General features: G+C 48.4%; 1 protein-coding gene across 2 annotated transcripts in view; it reads left to right on the top strand.

Annotated features, from left to right (window-relative positions):
- Window positions 1-24,173, top strand: part of Dgkg (diacylglycerol kinase gamma) — a 155,211-nt gene that overhangs the window by 53,382 nt on the left and 77,656 nt on the right. For both annotated transcript variants that reach the window (XM_032900015.1, XM_032900014.1), the window contains 6 exons: window positions 676-755; window positions 1,776-1,850; window positions 4,139-4,224; window positions 8,845-8,934; window positions 10,822-10,982; window positions 20,122-20,186. In XM_032900015.1, coding sequence (XP_032755906.1) covers window positions 676-755; window positions 1,776-1,850; window positions 4,139-4,224; window positions 8,845-8,934; window positions 10,822-10,982; window positions 20,122-20,186 — 557 coding nt within the window. The remainder of the gene's footprint in view (window positions 1-675; window positions 756-1,775; window positions 1,851-4,138; window positions 4,225-8,844; window positions 8,935-10,821; window positions 10,983-20,121; window positions 20,187-24,173) is intronic.

Raw genomic sequence — 24,173 nt, 5'->3', positions numbered from 1 at the left:
ATCGGTGAGGTGCCCTCAGCAGTGAGGCGTCAGAGGAGGATAGACTCACAGTGAGAAACGGGTGTAGGAGGAAAATCGGGTGTGGCCACAGGATTTGGACAGTGCTGGGCCCTCAGCGCCCCATAGGCGTTCATTTCATTGACACATGAGTTGGTAGATGTACCCTTTAGACCTGTGGCTCTCAACCTGTGGGTCTGGATCCCTCGGGGTCATAAACCAGACGTCCTGCATATCAGATTTATATTGATTCATAACAGTACCAACATTACGGTTATGAAGTAGCAACAAGATAATGGGGGTAGGGAGGCACACAGGTCTCCACCACATGAAGAATTGCATTAAAGGCTGGCAGCACTGGGAAGGTTGAGAACTGCTGTGCTTGACTATTTTGATCTCGTGTTGTGGACATGATGCCACATGACTGTATAATTTGAAGCTGGTGTCATCGCCCCATCCCCGATCCCAACCTCCAACTCTCATTGCCATTCACCCCCTTTAAAAGCCCCTCAGGCTGCAGTCGGCCATGTCTCCCCCAGGAAGCTCAGCAAACAGCCCCCTTCTCTGCTCCATGCCTGGGCCCGCTCTCCCTCCACCTTCCAAAGCTGTCTCAACACCTGCTTTCGTCTCATACCGCGACTGAATGAAGCTAACTTCTCTTCCTTCTCATTTTTTAAGTATAAGATCATCCCAAGTCCGGGGACGCATCCCCTGCTGGTCCTGGTGAACCCTAAGAGTGGAGGAAGACAAGGAGAAAGGTAAGTCCTCTCTCCTTTCAAAACAGGCTAAACCAACCTGACCAAGCCCCTTCCTCCCCTCAGCCCCAACATAGTAGCCTGTACAGTCAAAAAAAAAAAAACCTGGGCCTGTGGTCAGTTCATCATCTGGCCCAGGTGAGTCAATAACCGTGCCTCAGTTTCCCCCTCATGACGTAGATAGCAGTGAAATCACCTCTCACACATTACTTTAAGGATTAGAACGGACCTAGTGCTTAACCTCGGACCTGCCACGTGAGCCTCTGTGAAGGCCGCCAGAGTCAAGTTCTGAGGGGCCTGTTCCTTTCTATCCCACAGCAGGACTTGGTTTTAAAGACTTGATGAGACTCAACTGCTTAGGACCACCTGGCCCAGCCCCGTCCCCATCTTATCAGTGAAGCAAATGCAGGGTTTGGGGGGAAGCTGGAGTAAGCACAATGGAGTGGGAGAAGAGATGGGGGCAGGCAGAACCACTCTGCCTTCCAGGCCTGCTCAGTCTGGGAAATGAGCAGATGGTTTGGAGAGCAGGGATCAAGGCTTAGGTTGGACCCAAGCAAGAACTATGGGTTCTTACAGCAAGACACCCTCCTAGCCCAGCCTAATGGTCTCAAGGTAGAGCCTAGAAACCAAGGCCCTCAGCTTCCCAGCCTCTCCTTCTCCTCATGTACTCTTATGAGGATGCTGGCCCTCTGCCTAGGGGCCTTCAGCACCCCCTGGATAGTCTACAGCACATAGAATACCCAGAGGTCTCTAACACGGAGGAAGCTTTAGGACAGCAGTCCTGTTCTCTGTCATAGCGATTAGCAGTCCATAGGGTGGGGCTGGAGTCAGATGGAGGGGCAGCTTTGGGCCAGAGGGAAGGATGTGGGGATGCTAGGTGTCCTGGGATATCGGGGTCTGCATGTACCATGTCCCGTCTTGGGTTTAAGCACCTGGAGAACCTCGACACAGACGCCTGCCCTATGTGACTGCTACCCTACCATTTCTCACCTCTATCGTTGTGGGGTTTTTTTTCCCCTGTAGAATTCTTCGGAAATTCCACTACCTGCTCAACCCCAAACAAGTTTTCAACCTGGACAACGGGGGGCCTACGCCAGGGTACGGACCTCAGTCTTCACTCTGCCCTGCCTCGGTCTCTGAAGAAAACATCTTCCTTTGCCACCTTTGAAATCTCCTGGCTTTCTCTGCCTGCCATCCTTTCTTTCCCACCTCTCACCTTGGCCCTGGTTCTTGTTTGGGAACTTGCCCCGTGTACCTTGTCACTGAAGGAGGTGTTGATGTCAGGGGGAAACTATGACCCAGTCATAGGACAGACAGGGAGGTCACGCTGGCGACTTACTTTGACCTACTTGCAAGGCTCTTAGCTGATATCGTCATAGTGCTTTTAATGCTGTCTCTCTGTGGATCAACACAGTCACTCCAAGTCTGTCACGTCTTCTGCCACGGGAGCATTTCCGTCATCGAAACCGTTCCCTGAGTTACCCAGTTTTACGGAGGTTACACACCTCCCGACCCTTCTCCCACCTCCCTTCTCCCTAGCAGGACGGAAAGAGCTGTTAGAGGGGAGGGGACAGGACCTAGGAGGATGGTCTGAAGGTCTGGTGGGTGGAGCTTGTCTTCAGCATCGGAAATTATTCCCTCAATGGCCTTGAAGGCATCTACCCAGTCAGAGGTGGTGCCCTAGCGCCACCTGCTGGCAGCTCTGCCAGCACCATCTTCCCGGTCTGGTCGGGGCTTTCACACCTCCTGACCTGCATTTCTACTGTAGAGTCACTGAGATTCCTCCGAGAGGGCTGGAGTAAGGTATCTAAAAATGGAACCTGTCCCTGTCTTTCCGTTGTCTGGCACGGGGGTTATTTATAGAAACGGAAGCACAAGACCCAGTTAAAAGGAGAACGACAGACAGGTGCACATTCACCGATCTGTAAAATTCACTTCAGAAGTCGGGCCAGACTCCTGTAGTTGCCATGATAGCCAGGTGTGTGCCGATTGCTTCCCGATAGCGCTGTGTCAGAACATCAAGTACCTTCTCGGCCCCGCTCTCCTAGGGGATTTCAGTAGCACAGCCTTCCCAACCTTCCATTGGTTTCCGGTGAATGACAAGCTCGGAGCCTACTTCCAGAACTGAAGACCCCAGGGCATCTTCACTGTGCCTGTCCATCCAGCTGATGCGAGCCTCTGTTCAGAATGTATGGCCTGTGGAAGAGCAGGGTTCAGCAAGGGAAGGGAGAGATAATGACTTGCCAATAGGCATCCGTGCTCAGAGCACCCCGGGGACTTCTCAGACGATCTGGCTGGGAAGAGAGATGTACAGGCCTTGGGATTCCTAAATGGCACTTCAAGGTGTTGACTGGTCGGTCACATTTTCTCCAAAGCAAGGTCTCTTGACTTTTTCTGCCAGGGACTCCTGTCACAATCGGGTAGAATATGAGCTCCATCTAAAATAATATTTTCTAAAGCGTAATAGGAGATAACGTCATTTCCAGTGGAGCTAATTATGTTGAGAGGTAGTTACCCAAGACTAAAGAGACAAATTTGCGGTATGTAAGTGAGTGTCTTCTGACAACCCATTAAGCAACAGTACCCATAGTCAGGTTAAATGATGACTGCAAACTGAAAACCACAAGCTACAGAAATGACAGCACGCGGCCTGCGGTACGGCTGTACTGAGGTGTCACAATAGCTGTGGTGTTCACTGTGACAAAGTTGCAGGTCCAATCGAAGCCTCTGTGGTCTGTTATCCATACTCAGGTAGAGGTTAGAGAAGATATCAGGGTAACATTTTCTCTTCCAAGTTCACGAACCTCTGAATTATATCCACAGACCCACTGGAAGGTCAGTGCACCCCAGTTCCTGCTCTACCAGATCCGTGCTTCCAAAGAAGAGGGGGTCTCCCTCCCCTTGGCAGGGGGCCCTCAGGGGACCCAAACAATTAAATGGATCTCTCTTAAAGAGGTGGTATTAAAGACAGCAGTCAGGAGAGCCTGAGGGGAGTCAAAATATTAGGAATACTTTGTGTTGATGCCAAAATGTGAAAACTGGGAATTCACAAAAATGGTTTTCTGCATGCTGGTTGTTGGGTCAGACTCTTCTCCTATTAGGAAGTGAGCACCCCACATACACATAAGCACATCACTGATTTTCTCCATAGTTGGGAGCACCACATAGTCAATTCTGGTTCCAGAGGCTGTGACTCTTCCAACCCCCAGGGAGGACCGACTCAGAAGTAATGCATGCTAAGGCTGTAATGTAGTTCATTCGTAGTTTGTTTAGTATCTGCGGGGAACCAGGGTTCAATCCCCAACACCACACACACTGCACACGTTATCAAGTATCAAGTGTTAGTCACCTAATAACAAGACCACTGTGGCCTTTCTTCCTCCCAGATTGAACTTCTTTCAGGATACCCCGGACTTCCGTGTTCTTGCCTGTGGCGGAGATGGGACAGTTGGCTGGATTTTGGATTGCATTGGTAAGGATGGCCAGGAAGGCCTTTACTCGTTATTTATAGTGAGTAGATTTAAAGTCAGCAGAAGGCAATGAACTATAGAAGGAACAGAGTCATGCTTTCTCCATCTGGGGTCCCACCCTTGTGGGACTCCTGCTTGTTTAGGTCTCTGGGGTTGAAGAGTTTTCATTGTAGACTTGGTCTTTAAAAACATGTATGTCACGGGCACAGCTGGGCCGTAGCAGAACCAGATGTATTGGACTGGAGATCCAGGTGGAGCCAGGGTGATGTTAAGGAAAGGCCAAGAAGCTAAGCATGGCAGGCAGATCTGCTAGAGAGGAACACCTGCAGCACGAGTCCAGAAAGCACATCTGGAAAGCGCAGATCAGTGCAAGCAGAGAGACACCATGCTGAGCTGTGTCCTATGTGGAAAAGGCAAGGGAGTAGGCTGGAAGGCTGGGGGCCTGAGGTCTAGCCTAGCCCTGCCTGGATCCAGAAAGTGATATTTGGGGATGGGGTGTAGTTAAGATATAAGCCCTGCTGAACCAAGGTAAAGTCTGCAATATAGAACACAGAGGCAGGAAATCTGCCAGTGAAGGCACTGGGGTGGGCAGGCCTCAAAGAGGGACAGAATCAGAGCCATGAGTCCAGGCCTGCTTCAGACCATCTGTCAGCCATTACACAAATGCTGCCCTGAACCTCTGTGGGCCAAGCCCTTTTGGGGTTAACTGGAGATGCTGACAAGGAACAAAGAGGCAAAATTACTGCCCTAATGTAGCCTACCTTCTAGAGCCATGGTTCTCAACCTGTAGGTCATGATCCCTTTGGGGATCAAATGACTCCTTTACAGGGTCGTCCAAGACCATCAGAAAACACAGATATTTACACCACGATTCCTAACAGCAACAAGATTAGAGTTACAAAGTAGCAACAGAAATCACGTTGTGGCTGGGGGTCGCCACAACATGAGGAACTGTATTAAAAGGTCTTTTTCTGCATGTGGAAGGTTGAGAACCTCTGGTTTAGAGGCAAGACTCAGGCAACAGAGAAAAGAGGGAAGTGGATAGAATATCAGAGTGAACATGTAAGAAGGGGGGGCGAAGGAAGGGGGGTGAGCTAAGAGAAGTCAGGGAAGGCCTCACAGGATGGGAAGGGATGCTATTTCTAAAACCTGGGGGGAAACTGAGCTTTGTGAATGCCCAAGAGTAGTCCAGATGAAAGAAATGGCAAGGGCAAAGGCCCTAAGGTAAAAACGGGGAGGTTGCTGAAGGCAGACCATGTGGCCAAGAGCTGAGTGCACACAGGAAGCATTGCAGAGGGGACACAGCAGGAATGAGGAGCTAGGTCACAGGGGTGTGTAGGGCATTGGGTAGAGTGTGGCTTTTAGGGGGGCCATTGGGTAGAGTGTGGCTTTTAGAAGGAGGCAGAGCCAAGGCATCAAGTGGTTTTAAGGAAGGGACATGACATGCTAAGAGATGAGAGCAGGAGTAGGAGACCGATTAGGAGGCTCCCACAGTGACCCAAGTGAGAGGTGACCAGGTCAGAGCCACAGTGGAAACCAGAAGATGTGAGGAATATGTAACTGTATAAGAAGAATCAAGGTCAGTCAGAACTAGGCCCCAGCCAAATCAGGCAGGGAATTCGAGGCCTTGAGGGCAGGAGAGGAGAAGACACACCTGCTAACTGCTGCTCCTCCATAAACCATGCTTTGGTTCCCATGCCCCCCAACACACACACACAACACACACACACACACAACACACACACACACACATACATATACACCATACACACACCACACAAACACACACACACACACACCACACACCATACTCACACACCATACACACACATACATCATACACATCACACACACATCATAAACACACACACCATACACATCACACACACACACAAGCACACCATATACATCACACACATCATACACACACACATCATACACATATACAACACACACACAAGCACACTATATACATCACACACATCATACACATACACATCACACACACATACACACATACACCATACACATCATACACATAAACATCACACACATCAGACATACAAGTATCAGTCACACATACAATATACACATCAGACATGCACATCATACAAGTACATCATACACATAATCAGACATACACACATTACACATAATACACATCATATACATGTATCATATACATATACATCACACATATCACATATACATATCACACATCTCTCACAAACACACACATCTCTCTCACACACACACACATCTCTCTCTCTCTCACACACACACACACACACACACACACACACACACACTCATACAGAGCACTCTGCTGCCACAAACTCTGAAGTTTGTGGGAAAGGAAAGTCTCCTCCATCCAGGAGCCATGGAGGAAAGGCAGCCCCTGGCTGCAGCATCAGGCTCTTTGCACTCCCCTCTGCCCCACTCACTGAGAGGAAGAAAGCAGCCCTCTGTGAACACTGTATGGGATTTCTCTGCAGAGGACACAGGACAGAGGTAACTAGGGAGAGGGAAAGACGATACTGTGAGGTGAAAGGTGGACTTTCCACACGGGTCAGGGACTCGGAGAACCCACTGAGGAAAGAGATGAGCTCCTTTCTTCATTCATGTAAGCACAGGTGCCATGATCTGCACCGCCTCACTAGGCTGTCGCTCCCACCTCCCCTGCTATGGCCGTAGCACTCGACCTGATATCAGTGGGTCTGCAGAAAAGACACCAACAGCTGCTTGTGGTTCCTCAGGAAATGACAGAGGTTCTTCTAATGGCCTCTCCCCATCCCAGCTCAGACCCTAAAATGTAGCAGTCTTCCTCCCGACATGAGCCTAGTCCAAGTGATCTTCCCCGGCCTTGACTGAAATGTGGCTTCTAAGGGCACCTCTCCTGAACACCAGACAGTCACAGTCACCTCGTAAGAGGACCGCTCCCTTCCCTGTCCAGTCAATGACACAATCAAACATTGTGTGTACTAAGATCTCACACTGAGAGCCTGACCATGGCCACCGACCACAGCATCTGGCAGGACTCGGTGGACCCAGATGCAGTTGCCATGGCAAATGAAACTCACTCTTCCAGGGGCTACAGGGAAGAGAGTATGATATGGTCACTAGGCCCGATGCTCTAGGAGAAACAGAGTCTCCAAAATGTAGGCCCCGTGACAAGAGTCTGGATCCTCTGCTGAGAAGCAGGAGTGTTAGGGCTGAGAACACTTCAGGATGGTTTCCTGGTAGGGAGGAAGGTTAGGTGTACTGAAGGTGAAGCTGAGGAAGAAAGGCAGAGCCTGGGCCCTAAGGCCTAAGCATGTGGAGGAAGCCATAACACTGGTAACTCAGAGCACTAGCATGATGGGTCTGGGCCCGTGCATCCTTCTGTGGAGAACACACTAGGAGGGTGGGCCTGGAGATGGAGAGAGAAAAGGAGGCTATGGAGCCAGAACAGTGTGGAGAGCTCAGTCCCATACTCAGTGTCTCCATGGGGATGAAGAGAGGAAGTTGCTGGGAAATCTGTTAAGGAGATAGCTCATAGGGAGTGCTGGGTGGATGAATGGGGTTGAGGGAAAGGGGGAGAACTTAGGATTAGATTTCTGGGCTCAGTGCTCTCTAACCTGTCAAGGTGGTGACCACAGGAGAAGGGACAGACATAAAGAAACACGTGCCCTCCATGCATGTTCAAAGGCAGGGAGACTCCAGGCATGTAACCGGAAAAATCGGTTCATTGCATCCTTCCATTTCTCCCCTCAGTCATCAGTGGTGAACTCAGCCCTGAGACCAGACCAACCACTCACGGCATAGATCAGGCCTTTGGACTCCCACTCTGCTAGGGAATCTCCAATTTGAGCTCCCTCACTGATCCCTACAGCTCCCGCCACCCCCCACTCATGGCTAATATCAAGGCGCCATGTAGGGCAGGGTTTCCGTACATGCCCCCTTCAAAGCCCAGTGGTGCCTGTGCCTCCCTCTTGCACCCTCTCTGCTCTTCCGATATGCTGAAGACTACTGACAGACGAAAGTACGGTTGACTGACTTTCCTCTGACTGTCCGGGCAGTGCTCCTGAGCAACCAGGAAGGAAGGAAGAGTAAGAATCTGTACTCTGGAAAGTGGCAGGAGTGGAGAGGGTAAGATAGTTTGTGGATGTCAAGTTACACCTGGGTGCTCTCCTGCTCTACACAGTGGTGTATCTTAAGCTTTAGAATATAAATGAGGTTCAGTGAGCTTTGTCAGTTCTCCAGACACCCCACCGCCCCCTACTGTCACAGACATGTCTCTTTCACCATGCACTGTCTAGCCCCTGAAGACAACAGAACGGACTTGGAGCCAGAGATCCGCCTTTGGATCCAGGTCAATGTTTTTAAAATGTGTGCTGTCACCCCGAAGACCGGAACTGGGACATGTTTGGGATACAGAGGTGCAGATTCTAGGGAGACAGATTTGGCTCAGTATCAAGAAGTGATGGACGGCTTTGGCAAACATGTAGCAACTTGGAATGGCCTCTGCAAAGGTGTTCTCCATCCCAGGAGGGATGCTGTGATTACAGTGCGGGGAGCAGGTGGGGTTATAACACAAGCGTCTGTAATCATGCGGCTTATCTGAGCTTTCCTGTGGGTTGCAGACAAGGCCAACTTCACAAAGCATCCACCGGTGGCTGTCCTGCCTCTTGGGACAGGGAACGACCTCGCACGATGTCTTCGCTGGGGAGGAGGTGAGTCTGCATGCCACCGACACCACACTGGAGCCAAGCACTCAAGTTCTCAGGGATGAGCTGAAGGGCACAGACAGAGCTCACCTGTCCCCTCCTGATGCTCATCCCGATAGATGGGTTTATTAATTGGAAGTTCCTGCATGAAAGTCTTCCCTCCTTCCTTCTGAATTAGGGTTCAGAATGGAGAGTGAAATACCTAGGAGATACCAGGGACATCTAGATTATCAGACTCGCAGGACAACAGCCGTTCCTTTTGAAACTCCCCTCAGTTGAATAGGGAGTGGTGATGGCTTTTAGAGCAATGGTTAAAGACTTTGCAAACAAGACCAGACCAGGCCAGCCCAGGCGAGACCAGCCAGTATGCACGTTCTAGCTTGGGGATAAGGCAGAAGTTAGACCTGAGGGTTATACGAAGCGTATGCCCACCACTGTACTATCCACCTTCCACACGATAGGGTCCTGGGACGGATCTGCTGCCCTCTGCACACAACTTCCCAGCCATGCAGCCGGCAAGTCTTTGTCTCCCCCTTTTCCTCCTTTCCTCTCTTTTTCTTTCTTCCAATTGGTGGTTTATTTATTGTATAAAATAATACGTTTGGTTAAGTCCTGTTATACATGTTTATCCTGTTCTTCGATTTTATCTACCACCCATACCTTCTGTTGTTCCACCCCATTTCCTCCTCCAATAGATTCCTGCCTTAGGGTTTTATTGCTGTGAAGAGACACCATGATCGAGGCAACTCTCATAAAGGGAAACCTTTCATTGGGACTGGCTTATAGTTTCAGAGGTTCAGTCCATTATAGTCATGGTGGGAAGCATAGCAGTGTGTGGCCAGACATGGTGCTGGAGAAGCCAAGGGTTCTACATCTTCACCCACAGATAGCAGAACACACTGGGCACAGCTTGAGCTTATATGGAATCTCAAAGGCCACCCCATAGTGACGTATTTCCTCCAACAAGGCCATATCTCCTGACAGTGCGACTAATTCCCAAGCATTCAAACACATGAGTCTATGGGGGCCATTCCTAGTCAAACCACCACATCCTTCTACTTTCATGTCTGGTAGGTGAGTGGGTGAATGGATGGATAGGTGATAGCTAGAAGATGGGTGATAGATAGATAGAAGATAGGTGACAGACAGAAGATAGGTGATAGATAGATAGATAGATAGATAGATAGATAGATAGATAGATAGATAGATGGATAGATGGATGGATAAGATAGATAGGCAGATGGATAGGCAGATAGATAGATAGATAGATAGATAGATAGATAGATAGATAGATAGATAGATAGATAGATAGGTAGATAGATAGATAGATAGATAGATAGATAGATAGATAGATAGATGATAGATAGAAGATAGGCAATAGATAGATAGAAGATAGGCTATAGATAGATAGATAGATAGATAGATAGATAGATAAATAGATAGATAGATGATAGGCAATAGATAGATAGAAGATAGGCTATAGATAGATAGATAGATAAACATAAGTGCTTAATCTCTATTCTGCATATGAAAGAAGACATATAATACCCAAGTCTAACTATTTTGCTTAGCATAATCCTTAGTTCTATCCACTCCTACAAATGTCACTAAGTTCGTTCGTCAGCTCACCCACTCTCCAGGGCTTGCTTCAGCTCCAGACCATGCCTGCCTCTAGCCAATACGTATTCTACACCTTGCTCTCAGGCTTCCCACTCACCCCAAATGCTTGCTAATTACTGTCCTCCCCCTTCTCTCTGCCTCAGAGAACATAGGTGTCTCCAGCCCAAAGACACCTAGACGTATTCTAGCCACAAAAGCCTAAGAGTTACCTGTGCTGCATGAGCGGCAGCCTTGCCTCTGCTCTGGTGGTACATACCATGCCCGTATTCATAGGTTACGAGGGGGGCAGCTTGACCAAAATCCTGAAGGAAATTGAACAGAGCCCCTTGGTGATGCTGGACCGTTGGTACCTAGAGGTCATGCCCAGGGAAGAGGTGGAGAATGGAGACCAGGTCCCATACAACATCATGAACAACTATTTCTCCATTGGTGTGGTAAGTTGGCCATTCATTGCTTTTCTGCATGACCAACAAGTGTCTGTTGACCCTTCCAGACCACTACTCCTTATCTGTTCTCTCTGTTCCTAGCCCTGACGTGGGTCTGAGCATCCTCAAGTCTGGCATGGTTGTGGCCACCCTGCTTGCATAGCCATTCCACTCCTTGACTGTAGAAGAAATTCTTACTCCTATCATTTTAGCTAACAGGAGAAAAGACTGAAATGTTTCTTAAAATGTACCTATTCTTCAGCTAATTAAAGAAAACAAACACTGAGAAATAAGGCCAGGAAGAAACCCTCACATAAGTGGGAAGATTTGAGAATTCTGACCATGAGGAATGGCTACTTGTTTGCACCAGGCTTGGCAGATTTAACACATAGACTCCTTTCCTTGTGCTCACTCACCTCCTCCCAGCCTAACCACACACACTCCAAGTGCTTCATACACGCCTAGGAGAGTTCTTCTGCTAACTCTCTGGCTGAGTCTACTGCTCCTCCTTGATGCCTCCTCTCCATCCCTGCATTAGACTGAAGGGATTGATCTACCTGAATCAACCCTCCTCCTGTGTACAAGGGCATGCTTGCATGCACAAGTACACATATACACACATACATGCACACATGCAGACAGACAGACAGACAGACACACACACACACACAGATGGACAATGCTGTCTGTGTTTCCTTCCATCCTCTAGCCTAGCTAGTGTAAGTCATACTGAACTCAGCTCCTAGCTAAGAGTAAGCATTGTTACCTAGTTTGTTGGGGACAATATGATGAGTGGTTTTTGGTTTGCTCGCTTGGTTTTGGTTTTGGTTTTATTTTTGTTTTTTGAGACAGGATTTCTCTGTATAGCCCTGGCTATCCTGGAACTCACTCTGAAGACCAGGCTGGCTTCAAACTCATGAGATCCACTTGCCTCTGCCTCCCAAGTGTTGAGATTAAAGGTATACACCACTGCTACCCGGTTTGAGTGTATTCTTTAAAAAAAAAAATATGTATATGGGCATTTTGCCTATGCATATGTCTGTGCCAGGTACCCTAGGTACCCACAGAGACCAGAATAGGGCGCTATGTCCTGTCCAACTAGAGTTACAGATGAGTATGTTAGCTACTGTGCAGGTGCTAGAGGTTGAGCCCAAGTCCTCTGGAATAACAGCCAGTGTTCTTAACCACTGAGCCGTCTCTCCGCTCCCCCACCCCCAGTTGGAACATTCTTAAATTAATCTGGGGCTTGAGATGGTGGTACAGGGAAAGACACCTGGTATGTGCTCTCTACGGTGGCAGGCTCACTCATTCTAATTAGCACAGCAATCTGTAGGCATTGTCCGTGTTTTATGGGAAGGATTGGGGCTCTCGAAGAGGTAGAACAAGAGCACATTCCCTCGCACACATGTGCGCGCGCGCACACACACACACACACACACACACACACACATATTCACCACACTCACACACACACACACACACATTCACCATACACACACACATTCACCACACACACACAGTCCTGGATCTGCGCATCCTTCCTTTCCTCCTTCCTGTGTTTGAGATTGTTTAGGCCAACAGGCACATGAGCTCCTCCAGGCCGTCCTCTGGCACCAGACTGAGGGATACCTGTGCACCTTCTTCTCCTGCCTTGATGAGACTGTTCGTGGTAAGGGGTGGGGTCAAGAGATGGGGTCTAAATGACAGCTCCAGGGGGTACCAGATTTAAGGAAGGCATTTTGCTTTTTAATAAGGCTCAAACTAGGAGCATGGGAGAGAAAGGGCCTAAGAACAATGATCTTGCATTTACAAAGGGTTTGAAGACTTGCCACACTTGCTTTTCTTTGTTGTTTGCTTTTATTTTTCCTGGTTCTCTGAGGGAAGAGCACTTTCAGGCGAAGGGGTTTACCTTCATTTCTCACTCCTTCGCTCCAGCGCTTTTGGCTAAGACTGAAGCAGGCAAGGCATGGTGGGTCCAGAGGTGGTGCACCGGGAGTTCCTGCGTCCTAACTGGCTTATCCTCTCCCCACCCCCACAGTCCCCACTTCTGGTAGAGGGACACTTTCCCAAGCCGTTTTTCAGGGCCACCTGCAGGGATGGTACACACACACACACACACACACACACACACACACACACACACACACAGGCACACCCCCACACACACACATACACACACACACACACACACACACACACACACACACACACACACACACACACACACACACACACACACACACACACACACACACACACCTTTCTTCTATTCAGGCCCCTCTAGCTCTGAACAGTCAGGCGATGCTGCCCCTGTCAGGGTCCCTGAGTATGGCCATCCTTCCATCAGCTTTACCAAATCTCAGATTCTGTTCCTGCCATAACCACTGTGTAACCTGCTGGTGTTTACTGAGAGCCTGTGATGCACCCAGACCAATTATCCTTTTCCCCTGTTGCCCTTGTGTGAGTCCAAGCTGGTGTGTAGTGAAGCTGGGAATCAACCGCAGGGGATCCTGAGCCTGCTTAGCTGTAGGCTGTGCACATCCACACTCACCCCATCTTCACACATCTACAAGCAATGGAGTGAGGGAAGGAAGGCCTCCAAATCCAGTAGGAGATACCTCACAGCACCTCTTTCTTTTTTTCTTTTATTAGATTTTGAATTTATATTTTAAATGTTATCCCCTTTCCCGGTTTCCCCTCCAGAAACCCTCCATCCCATCCCCTGCCCTGCTTCTATGAGGGTGCTCCCTCACCTACCCACCCACTGCCTCCTACCTCCCTGCCCTGACATCCCCCTATGCTGGGGCCTTCACAGAACCAAGGGCCTCTCATCCCATTGATGCCCAACAAGGCCATCCTCTGCTACATATGTGGCTGGAGCCACATCCCTGGGTACTCCTTGGATGGTGGTTTAGTCCTTGGGAACTCTGGAGGGGTCTGGTTGGTTGATATTGTTGTTCTTCCTATGGGGTTGCAAACCCCTTCAGCTCCTTCAGTCCTTTCTCTAAATGGGAACCAATTCAATGGTTGGCTGTGAGCATTTGCCTCTGTATTTGTCAAGCTCTGGCAGAGCCTCTCAGGAGACAGCTGTATCAGGCTCCTATCAGCTTGCACTTCTTGGTATCAGCTATAGTCTAGGTTTGGTGTTTGCATATGGGATGGATCCCCCAGGTGGGGCAGGCTCTGGATGGCCTTTCCTTCAATCTCTGCTCCACATGTTATCTCCATATTTCCTTCTATGAGTATTTTTGTTCCCCTCTCTAAGGACTGAAACATCCACTCTTTGGTCTTCCTTCTTGAGCTTCATGTGGTCTGTGAATTGTATCTTGGGTATTCCGAGCTTTTAGGCTAATATCCGCTTATCAGTGAGTGCATACCATGTGTGTTCTTTTGTGGTTGGGTTACCTTACTCAGGATGATATTTTCAAGTTCCATCCATTTGCCTAAAAATTTTATAAAGTCATTGTATATTTTTTTAAAAAAATATTTAAAGATTTATTTATTTTACATATGTGAGTACACTGTTGCTGTCTTCACCAGAAGAGGGCATCGGATCTCTTTACAGATGGTTGTGAGCCACCATGTGGTTGCTGGGAATTGAACTCAGAACCTCTGGGAGAGCAGTCAGTGCTTTTAACCACTGAGCCATCTCTCCAGTACCCCCCCCTTTTTTTTTTAAATGAAAGTTCTGAACTGCACCAGATTTTGATTTGTAATTTGACTCTCAGCAAGGTCTGGGACTCTCCTTTTTTATGAAGTCCCTGGGAGCACTCTGGTGCTGATGGTCCTGAGCAAGGCCTCAGAGAAGAGAGGCAGCACAGGAGCAGAATGTACACAGGAAGTGGGGCTGGGGCACAGACATTAGGTAATGAAGGAGAAAGACCCAAGAAAAGAGAAGAAGCTGGCAGCAGGACAGATGGACGGACAGGCAAAGCTACCCAGGAGCTTCCGGTTGGCAGGGTCAAGCCATGGCTACTATTAGAACCTTCAACTCATCTTCCCTTTCTGCACACAGCTCTGGCTGGAAAGAACAGAGTTCCCAGCACTGTCTCCACCCAGTGCCCTGTGGACAACCGTCCCTCAGATGGATACCCAGACCCTAAATGCAGGAGCCAGGAATCACAGTTTACTACCTTCTTTCAGGAGGAAGGAGGGAGGGAGGAAGGAGGGAGGGAGGAAGGAAGAGCATTCAAACAGAAACCATCACCCTGGGCGGCCACCATGCTTCCCCACCCGGCCTGGTCTGGCTACAATATTCCAAGGGAATCCATTCGCCATTCTTTTCGCATACCTTCAGTTTGCACGTGTTTATTATCACACTGCAGATGAGTGAGGAAATGGGACTTCAGATCCCGTTGGTGTGCCCTTAGCCTTCTCTTCACAGAATGTTTGCAGGGTTTGTCTGCTCGCCCTTTAAAAGGTGGAAGGTAGAAATCTTGAGAAAATAAGTACCCAATCCTCAACCCTGACAGAGTGTAGGGCTGACATTTGCAAAAGGTCTTGCTTCCTATTTGACTTCCCAAACTTTGTGAGAGAAGTAGTTATGTAAACCAACCCAGTTCTACCTCCTTATGATGCTTAAACATAGACACACACACACACACACACACACACACACACACACACACACACACACCACACACCCTGGCAAAGAGATACCTGTAAAGTCTTTGCCGTCATGAAGGGCGTGAGGTGCCTAGTGAACAAATGGTTATTACCCTGCAGCTATAAAGATGACAGTTGTACAACCGATGCGGTGCCCCGGGGGGAACAGGACACATTTAATAGATAGAGGGTTGAGTAAGACAGACTCTTCTGGCCTGTCCAGGGAGCTACCAGGGCTCCGTGCCACCATACACCCATAGACCAGCCGGAATCGTTGACGATTCGCTCTGCAGCTTAATGGTTCTTCTAACTGCGGACATCTCCTGGGAAGAGGTCTTGAACAGCCATCCAGCACGTCGCTTCCTCTCAGTTTTCTGGCTTCTTCCTCCCTGCTCTCTATTTTCGGGTTAGCTGAAAGGTCAGGATGGCCAGGTATCAGTGACAGGAAGTTAGGGACTACAAAATCATTCCTGGAGCCCGGGTAACTCGGAGCTCCGCACAGGCTCCGCTTTCAGTGAGCCTTAGCAGAGTGGTGAGCAGCTAATCCCTGGGCTCTGTGAAATCTATTTTGGATGCCAGAGGGCCACCAGCCCGTATACCATTTTCCACCTTATAGATTACTAGTGTTCACCCGCCCACATCCCACAGTGACAAGCCTCTTACCCACTAGGGAAGGTGTCAACAAGTCAGATGCCTGCAAACTCGAATTCTGTCGACACTGAGTTCTAATCTGTCACGTGTAAGACTCCCTGAGAAGTGACTTGGATAAGTCAGCCACACCATTCCTACTCCCTAATCTGTCATAACATTTTCAGACAGTCCAAATTTCAAGCAGCCCGCCCTATGACCTCTTTCCTGCCTCAGTCTCTAAAAGTTGCCAAAGTGACTTAGCCCTGCACTGCCTGGGATGGCAAGCACAAGCCACAGGTGACTACTGTGCACCTGAAATGTCTAATTTAAGGGTGTGTGTCAACATTAAAAACACGTCCTATTTCAAGGTCGCAATATAAAAAATGAAACTTATAATTTTATTGATTATATATAGAAATTATAAAATTTGGAGCATATTTGGCTAATTAAAACACCCATGAATTGATTTCAATTTTTTAACTTTTTTATGTGATTTCTAGAAACTTCTAAGTCACAAATCTGCTGTATTACTATTGGACTGGCCTGGCATTCCAGTATCTCAGAGTCCAAATAGCAGAAGCTTACGTTTGGGAGGGAGCCAAAATCCTTCATCCAACCACGTGTTTGATGTAAGCTGTAGAAAGAACAGACCATATCCACCCTTCACTCCATAGAACACGCCGCCCACCGGAGACTGCCCCACAACACACAGAACACAGTGTCGGACTGCTCAGACTGAGGCCGGCATTTCTGACGGCTGCTTCCACTGGCCACAGTTGTCTCACTCTCCAGAGTGAAAATGTTCTTTGCAGTACTCAGCATCAGAGAAAAAGGATCTAAGCCCATAAAATAAACACCCTAAGGCCAGTGCTCAGCATGGAGCCGCTCAACTGGGCACACTGGAGTCCTGACCCTTCTTGACCCTTCCTATCTGCTGGAAGAGAAACAAAGTCTGAGCCTTTCAGGAGACAGCTTAGCTCTCCCTTGCTGTTCTGTGTATTTGTCAAGAGATTACACGGTCAAATCAGGAATCACATGCTGAGCTAATGATCTTGTAAACGCTGCCCTTTGGAATAAGAAGCCATGCAAAACTTAGCAATGGAAAAACCAAGGGTGATTAGGACTGACCAGGGGGAAGAGTCTATGCAAATATCCCAAGAATTAGACCTGGGGGCCAGTCTCAGTGTGTGTGTGTGTGTGTGTGTGTGTGTGTGTGTGTGTGTGTGTGTGTGTGTAATGGCAATGATGTATGAATCAGGCTGCCTCACAATATATGGATGTTGGCTTTGGGGGTGTTTTGGTTTGGTTTGGTTTGGTTTTTTTCCTGACAGGAGAAAATCAGTGCTTCAAAGGAACACAGCTAGATGGAGTGCTCTCTGGAATTCTAGAAAATCACTTGACAAATATCACGTCTACCTTACTGGGAGTGTGCACTGAGATTTTCTGGAAGAGAGGGAGGTAGGCATGGTCTAGGCTAGGAAGAGCTGCTGCCCAGAGGAGCTGAGAGGCCGTGTGGGTCCAAGGGATCGGAACCGGCCTCCCTGAGTTTTGATACCTGCCACCATGCATGCACATGTGATTCTACCCAGACCAGCAGCTCTTGACAAGTCAGAAAACTACAAGGATAAATCAGAAGCAAAAAGAAAAAAAAAATTTAACCATTAAATGCCCAAGGAATGGGGCTGGGGATTTAGCTCAGTGGTAGAGCACTTGTCTAGGAAGCGCAAGGTCCTGGGTTCCCCAGCTCCAAAAAAAAGAACCAAAAAAAAAAAAAAAAAAAAAAGCCCAAGGACTATTTACCAGCTACAAAATAAACCCAGTAATTGAGACCTGCCCTCCCAGATTCCACTCAGTGACTGCTGGCTGGAGTCACCCCTATCCCTAATGAATTCATCCCACATAGTATGCACCCCAAAAGCTTCTTCAGTGAGCTGTACTTGACGTTCTGTTGTAGACTTTCCTTATCAAGAAACAATATGCCCAGCATGGAAGCACATGGCTTTAATCCCAATGCAGAGGAGTCAGAGGCAGGAGGATCTCTCTGAGTTTGAGTACAGTCTACATCTGTGATTCTCAACCTTCCTAATGTTGCAACCCTTTAATATGACTCCTCAGACTGCGATGACCCCAACCATGAAATTCTTTTCATTGCTGCTTCATAACTGTAATTTTACAACTGTTATGAACCGTAATGTAGATGTCTGTGTCTTCCAGTGGTCTTAGGAGACCCCTGTGAAAGGGTCAGTGGACCCCCCACAGAGGTCACAACCCACAGGTTGAGAACTGCTGGTCTACATAGTGAGTTCCAGGCCAGCAGGAATCACATGGTAGGAGCCTGTCCCAGAAAAGAGGGAGGGAGGAAGGGAGAGAAGGGGAGAAAGAGAGAGAAGGGAGAAAGGAAAAGAAGGAAGAGAGGAAAAGAAAAAGGGAAGAGGGGGAGAGGGAGGAAGGAAGAGGGAGTATACATTAGTTAAAATCTGCTCTGTGAACTTTTTTTTTTTGGCTCTATGAAATTTTGAAAATCTTTCAAACACATGGTCTAGTAGATGGGTTTTTGGTTGTTGGTTGTGTGGGTGGGTGGGTTCATTGAGATGCAGGACCTACCACCTTGTAGTCCAGGCTAGCCTTGAACTCTAAATTCTCCTGCCTCCATATATCCATGGGCTAAGACCACAGGCATGTCCCAGCAGGCCCCGGGATTTCTGATTGTCTACTGCTGTTGATTCTGGGCAAATCTAAATCAAGTCAGTCTATTTCCAGTGTTCAGCATCTGCCCCCACAGTGCTAGATTCGGACTGGGTGATAAGGGGACTCATTCCTCTGCAGGGAACGGGGCTCATTAAGAGGTGCAGAAGGCTAGGTTTGCAGAACTGAGTTCAGCTTTGAGCCCTACTCTGGCCTATAGATGATGGAACCCCAACGCTAGACACATGAGCACTCACAGGGTGGCCTATAGATCACGGAGCCCCAACACTAGACACATGAGCACTCACAGGGTGGCCTACAAATCATGGAGCCCCAACGCCAGTCAACCATGAGTACCCAGGGTGGCAGTGATCGGAGTATGGGATGCAGACAGGGCTCGGGGCTAAGAAGCTTCACGGTGGGAAATGGGACACCCAGAAACACAGTGTTGTGAAGCCTCGTGGTGGGTTCTGTGGTACAGATGGCCAACCCTGCAGCCAAGGAGGGAAGGAGGAGACAACAGAGTGGGTAGGAAGGGAGCGCGACCGTTGCTGGCTTCAGAAACAGTCCTGTGGACAGAACAATTACTAAGCAGACGTTAGATGTTCAATACACGTTTGCTATCCGCCAACCTTGCTGTCCAATACTATTATTAATTGTTTTGAGTGAAACAGAGGACAAAGAGTTAATACATGCCGACCTCTACCAGCATCAGCTTTGGGTTTTTGACAATGTGCAATGTTATGTAAGATGTTATCCTTGCTGGGAGCTGGGTGAATGGGACATGAGAAATGTCCTATTTTTGCAACTTCTCATGAGTCAAAATACTCCCTACTTTATGTCACCATCACCTCCCCCACCACACACACACACACACACACACGTACTCCTCACCCGCCTCTGGCTTCACCTGAGGAGAGCCCCTCACTATTCTAAAAAGAGAGCACCTTTCTCTTCACTCTAGAGCCTGCTCTTGCCTCTCTTTCCAAAGGCTGAACTGTGGCCGTTCACTGGGCTTGAGATGCTGTTATCACAGTGCCAGGCTCTGAGGCAACCAAGCTAGGCTCTCAAAAGACTGAGTGGTGACCCTGAACATGGAGCTGCGCCCCTGTAATTTGGAATCTCTAGAATCTGGGCATTCCAGGAGTGTATATGTGTCTCTTCCCACCATACCTCGTGGCCACCACCACTAACCAGGCTTTTCTGCCTTCTTTTCTTTCGTTTCCAGGATGCTTCCATTGCACACAGATTCCATATGATGAGAGAGAAACACCCTGAAAAATTCAACAGCAGGTAAGCGAGCAGGCTGGCTGCCGCGGTGGCACCCCGCCCGCCCCACACCGCCAGCCAGTGCGGCCTCCCACCTGCTACCACGGAAATGTCCTTGGCCTGGGTCGCCCGCCCCGGGACTTCGCTTTCCTGCCACGTTGCCGGAAGGAGGGTTTCCATTTCTAACAAGAAAAAAAAAAAAAAAATGTCAGAAACCTGCCACAGCCTAGCGGCCGGTCCCCTCCCGCAGGAACTGAGCAGAGCGGGGCATCTGGGGACGGCATGGGTGCCAGGGCGCCTGCCTTTGGCCTCCTGGAACCCCTCCAGGGACTCAGAGGTTTCCCCTCAAAAGACCAGCTTTTGAGGTTGGGGAAGCAAAAGGCTCCGCTAGGGTCTTAGACCTGAGGAGGTGCCAGCCTCTCTCCGGGACGGCAGAGGGCAGCAGCGAGGCCCCTGCAATGGCTGTGACCGTGGAAGGCACCACAGCAGCCTCGCATGGGCTCCTGCATGCCTGGAGATTGGGTTCAAACAGGAATGAAAAGAGAAACCAGATCAGTTGCAAGAGGACCTAAACCTGTCTTGCAAAGCAAATGAAATTTACCAGAACTGCGCTGTGACTGGCGTACAATCACCGTGGAGCTGTCCGTTTCCCCTTTCTTGCTCATGTCTCTCTTCTCTGACGCTATGGTCTTTGTTGCACGAATTTGAAGATCATCCCTGGATTCCACGCCTAGCCTCCGGCAGGTCGGCAATAGCGGGATAATAATTTGGACCTGATCTTTGACCCTAAAGTGTTGCTATTATTGGTTGAGCCCACAAAACTCTCCCCAAAGCAGAAGTTCGGGTGTAATTTGAGGACATTTCACTCACAGCCCAGCTCCTGACTCCACAGCCTGGGAGCTTAACCAGGGAGAGGCTGAGCACAGTGAGGTAATGTCAAGCCCGGATCTAACAGCAACTGAACTGTATTAGGGTGACATTCAGACACTCAGGCCCTAGACCCACAACCCACTACACACACATCTGCCAGCCCCTGCTTCTATCCTTACAAACTGGCAATACCATCCCTTCCCTCCACCCTCTTCATGCCTGTGCATGTGTGCAGCCGCTGTTTTTAAACCACTGTGCATATTTTATTAAAGTATTTACATGGAAGAATCCTGTTTACACTGGGAAAGTGGGCAAACTTTAAGATTTTCTTAAAAGTCAAATACAAATCTGTTAATGACAAGAAAAAAAATGACAGGCATAAACTTTGAGATCATTGTTATTGGGACTAAAGCTGACGATCCCAAGACCTGGCCCTGATTGGGCATGCACCCTCAGCAGGCATGTAGAGTAGCCTCAGAGATAGGTGCCAGAAGGAACCTTTCTTTCCCTTGGCAAGGCCGGGAATTCCCAAGAAACCAGATCTCCTGACCAAAGGTTAGTTTCCGTGCCGGTTTCAAAGCTCCTTGTTTCAGCTGTCCTTGCTTCTTCAAGTCTTTTTCTGAGATGGCCTTGAGCTCCACTGCTGGGTTGAGACCGCACACTATTTAGGTGTTTGGGACAGTTGACCCTGCACTCACTCCTCCCTGCCCCCCAACCCCACTGGAAACAGACTGAAAAGCAGGGGTGCGCGCTAACGTGTATGAAGTGATGTGTCTGCAGAGGTGACCCGAGAGAACAGAAAGCAAGAGAATGGAGCCGGCATGGAGGGCTTCCTAAAGGCAGAGCTGCCTGGCCCGGGATAAAGAAATCAAGAATACGGTTTTTTAACGACTTGATAAAAAGAGAAGGGCAATCCCCAGAGAAAGGACCAGATGTGCCTGAAGAGACAGCGTTAACGCGCATGCGCAGTGCGTTAGGGAAGAAGCCCTTGGTGCAGCTGTTGCGTGGCCTCTTGCTGTGGAAAGGAAGGCGGCTCTGTTTTTTTTTTTGTTTGTTTGTTTGTTTTTTTTTTGTTTTTTGTTTTTTGTTTTTTTTTTTTTTGGAGAATAAGGAAGCAGAAGATGAAGTTTCGTCACGTTCCAAAACTTAAGGGAGAGCAACACATGAGCTGACTAGAACATCAGAAATCACAGTATTAAGTCCAACTAGAAAGGCAGATCTTGTCAGGGAGAGCATCACCGCGTGCACCTCAGTGCAATGCAGTAATTCATCACGACCTCTCCACCTTCTCCCCTCCCATTTCCCCAATCCCATTAACGGACGACTGCTACATTTGCTGGGGTTCAAGCCTCACGTTGCACCTGGCAGAGATGACAGGCTTATGGATTTGAATTTAAGTACGTGTGTTCGCTTGAGAAATGAAGTTGTTTCAGAGGCAGCCCCTGTTTTACAAAGTCACCAGCCATTTCCTCTGGAGAACTTTGGGTCCACGCTGCTCCATCCTGTTTGCTTGCCTGTATCCAAATTACCCAGGAGCATTCAACTTGTCCACGGAGAGGCAGGCAGGCAGCCATTTTCTCTAGGCTTCCTTATTTAGCATTGGAGATGGTTTTAAATAGGCAGGTGGTTGTTGCCATGGTAACCCCATTACACCAGCAGCTAAACTTAGGAAGGGCCACAAGGGATAGGAAGAAAGCCTGATACCCGGGATTTGAAAATGTAAACGATATTATCAAACAAAGCTTCGTTTTACTGGGCAGAACACAAGTTCTTCAAAGAGTGGTTGCTGCTTGGCGGCAAGCCTTTAGCATTAATGCCTAAAACTGGCCCCCTCAGGGATAACCTGGAGGCTAAATATAGGGAGTTGTAATTGGTCTGTTTGTTTCGTTTTCTTTTCAACAAGAGAGGGCGAGTCAGGGCTGGACTCGGCTAGGAAACCTGAACTCTCACATTGCCAGTCTGCTTGGGGCTGTTCTAATCATTCTTAGCCCAGGATCCAAAGGCTTTAGTGGTTCTGAGAACATTGGAAATTGTACCAAAGATGATGGTGTGTGTGTGTGTGTGTGTGTGTGTGTGTGTGTGTGTGTGTGTGTGTAAGAGGCATCCAATTATGACTCTGTTGGGGTTTCTTAACCCCACCCCCACCCCAAGTGATCTCTCTAAACTAGCTATTCCCAGGGAAGATGGTAATTGCATGGAGCCAAGTGTTCACTGCAGTGGAATAACTTTGTTAATGGAATAAAAACCAGACCCAAGAGGGTAGTAGCAGTGTGAGCTATCTCAGACAAGTAAGACCTCAGGAGGTAGCAGTGTGAGTTATCTCAGACAAATCAGGCCCCTTGCATTAACTATTCCTAACTTAGCTGTTATGAAAAGTGTTGTCTCATTGTCAACATCAAGGACACAGAACTTTAATTCTACTGAGATTCTAATGTTAGAAAGTGTTCTGCTGTAAATGAGTCACGGTCCCTGACTTTAAGAAACTCATAATGTAGCCAGGTATGGTGGTGCGGTCCTTTAATCCCAGCACTCAGGAGGCAAAGGCAGCTGGGTCTCTGTGAGTTTGAAGCCAGCCTAGCTACATAGCGAGTTCCAAAGCAGTCAGAGTTCTGTAAAAGGAAGGAAAGGAAGAGAAAGGAAAGGAGAGGAGAGGAGAGGAGAGGAGAGGAGGAGGAGAGGAGAGGAGAGGAGAGGAGGGAGAGGAGGGAGAGGAGAGGAGAGGAGAGGAAGAAGGAAGGAGTTCATAGTCTAGCAAAGAAGGGAAAATAATCCTCAAATACTTTTTATAAATTATTTTTATACAAAAGGAATTTACGTTTAGCAAACCATAGGAAAAACAGGCAGTGGTTCAGCTTAGTAGAACATTTTAATGTCATACCTCAAAGTCCACTCATAAATAGACTGAGTGTAGGATACAAAACTAAGACAACCAAGCTAAGAGTTTTGATTCATTTTGAGCTCCTTCTAGAGGCCAAGTAGTTAACTAGGTTTGGTTTTTGTTGTTGTTGTTGTTTTGTTTTGTTTTGTTTTGGAGCTGGGGACCGAACCCAGGGCCTTGCGCTTGCTAGGCAAGCGCTCTACCACTGAGCTAAATCCCCAACCCAACTAGGTATTTTATAATACATTAAATTATTTCACTCT

This window comes from Rattus rattus, chromosome 4 (assembly GCF_011064425.1).
Source record: "Rattus rattus isolate New Zealand chromosome 4, Rrattus_CSIRO_v1, whole genome shotgun sequence".
Lineage (NCBI taxonomy): Eukaryota > Metazoa > Chordata > Mammalia > Rodentia > Muridae > Rattus > Rattus rattus.
The sequence above is the reverse complement of the archived record's forward strand: the minus strand, read 5'-3'. Positions and strand labels throughout refer to the sequence as shown.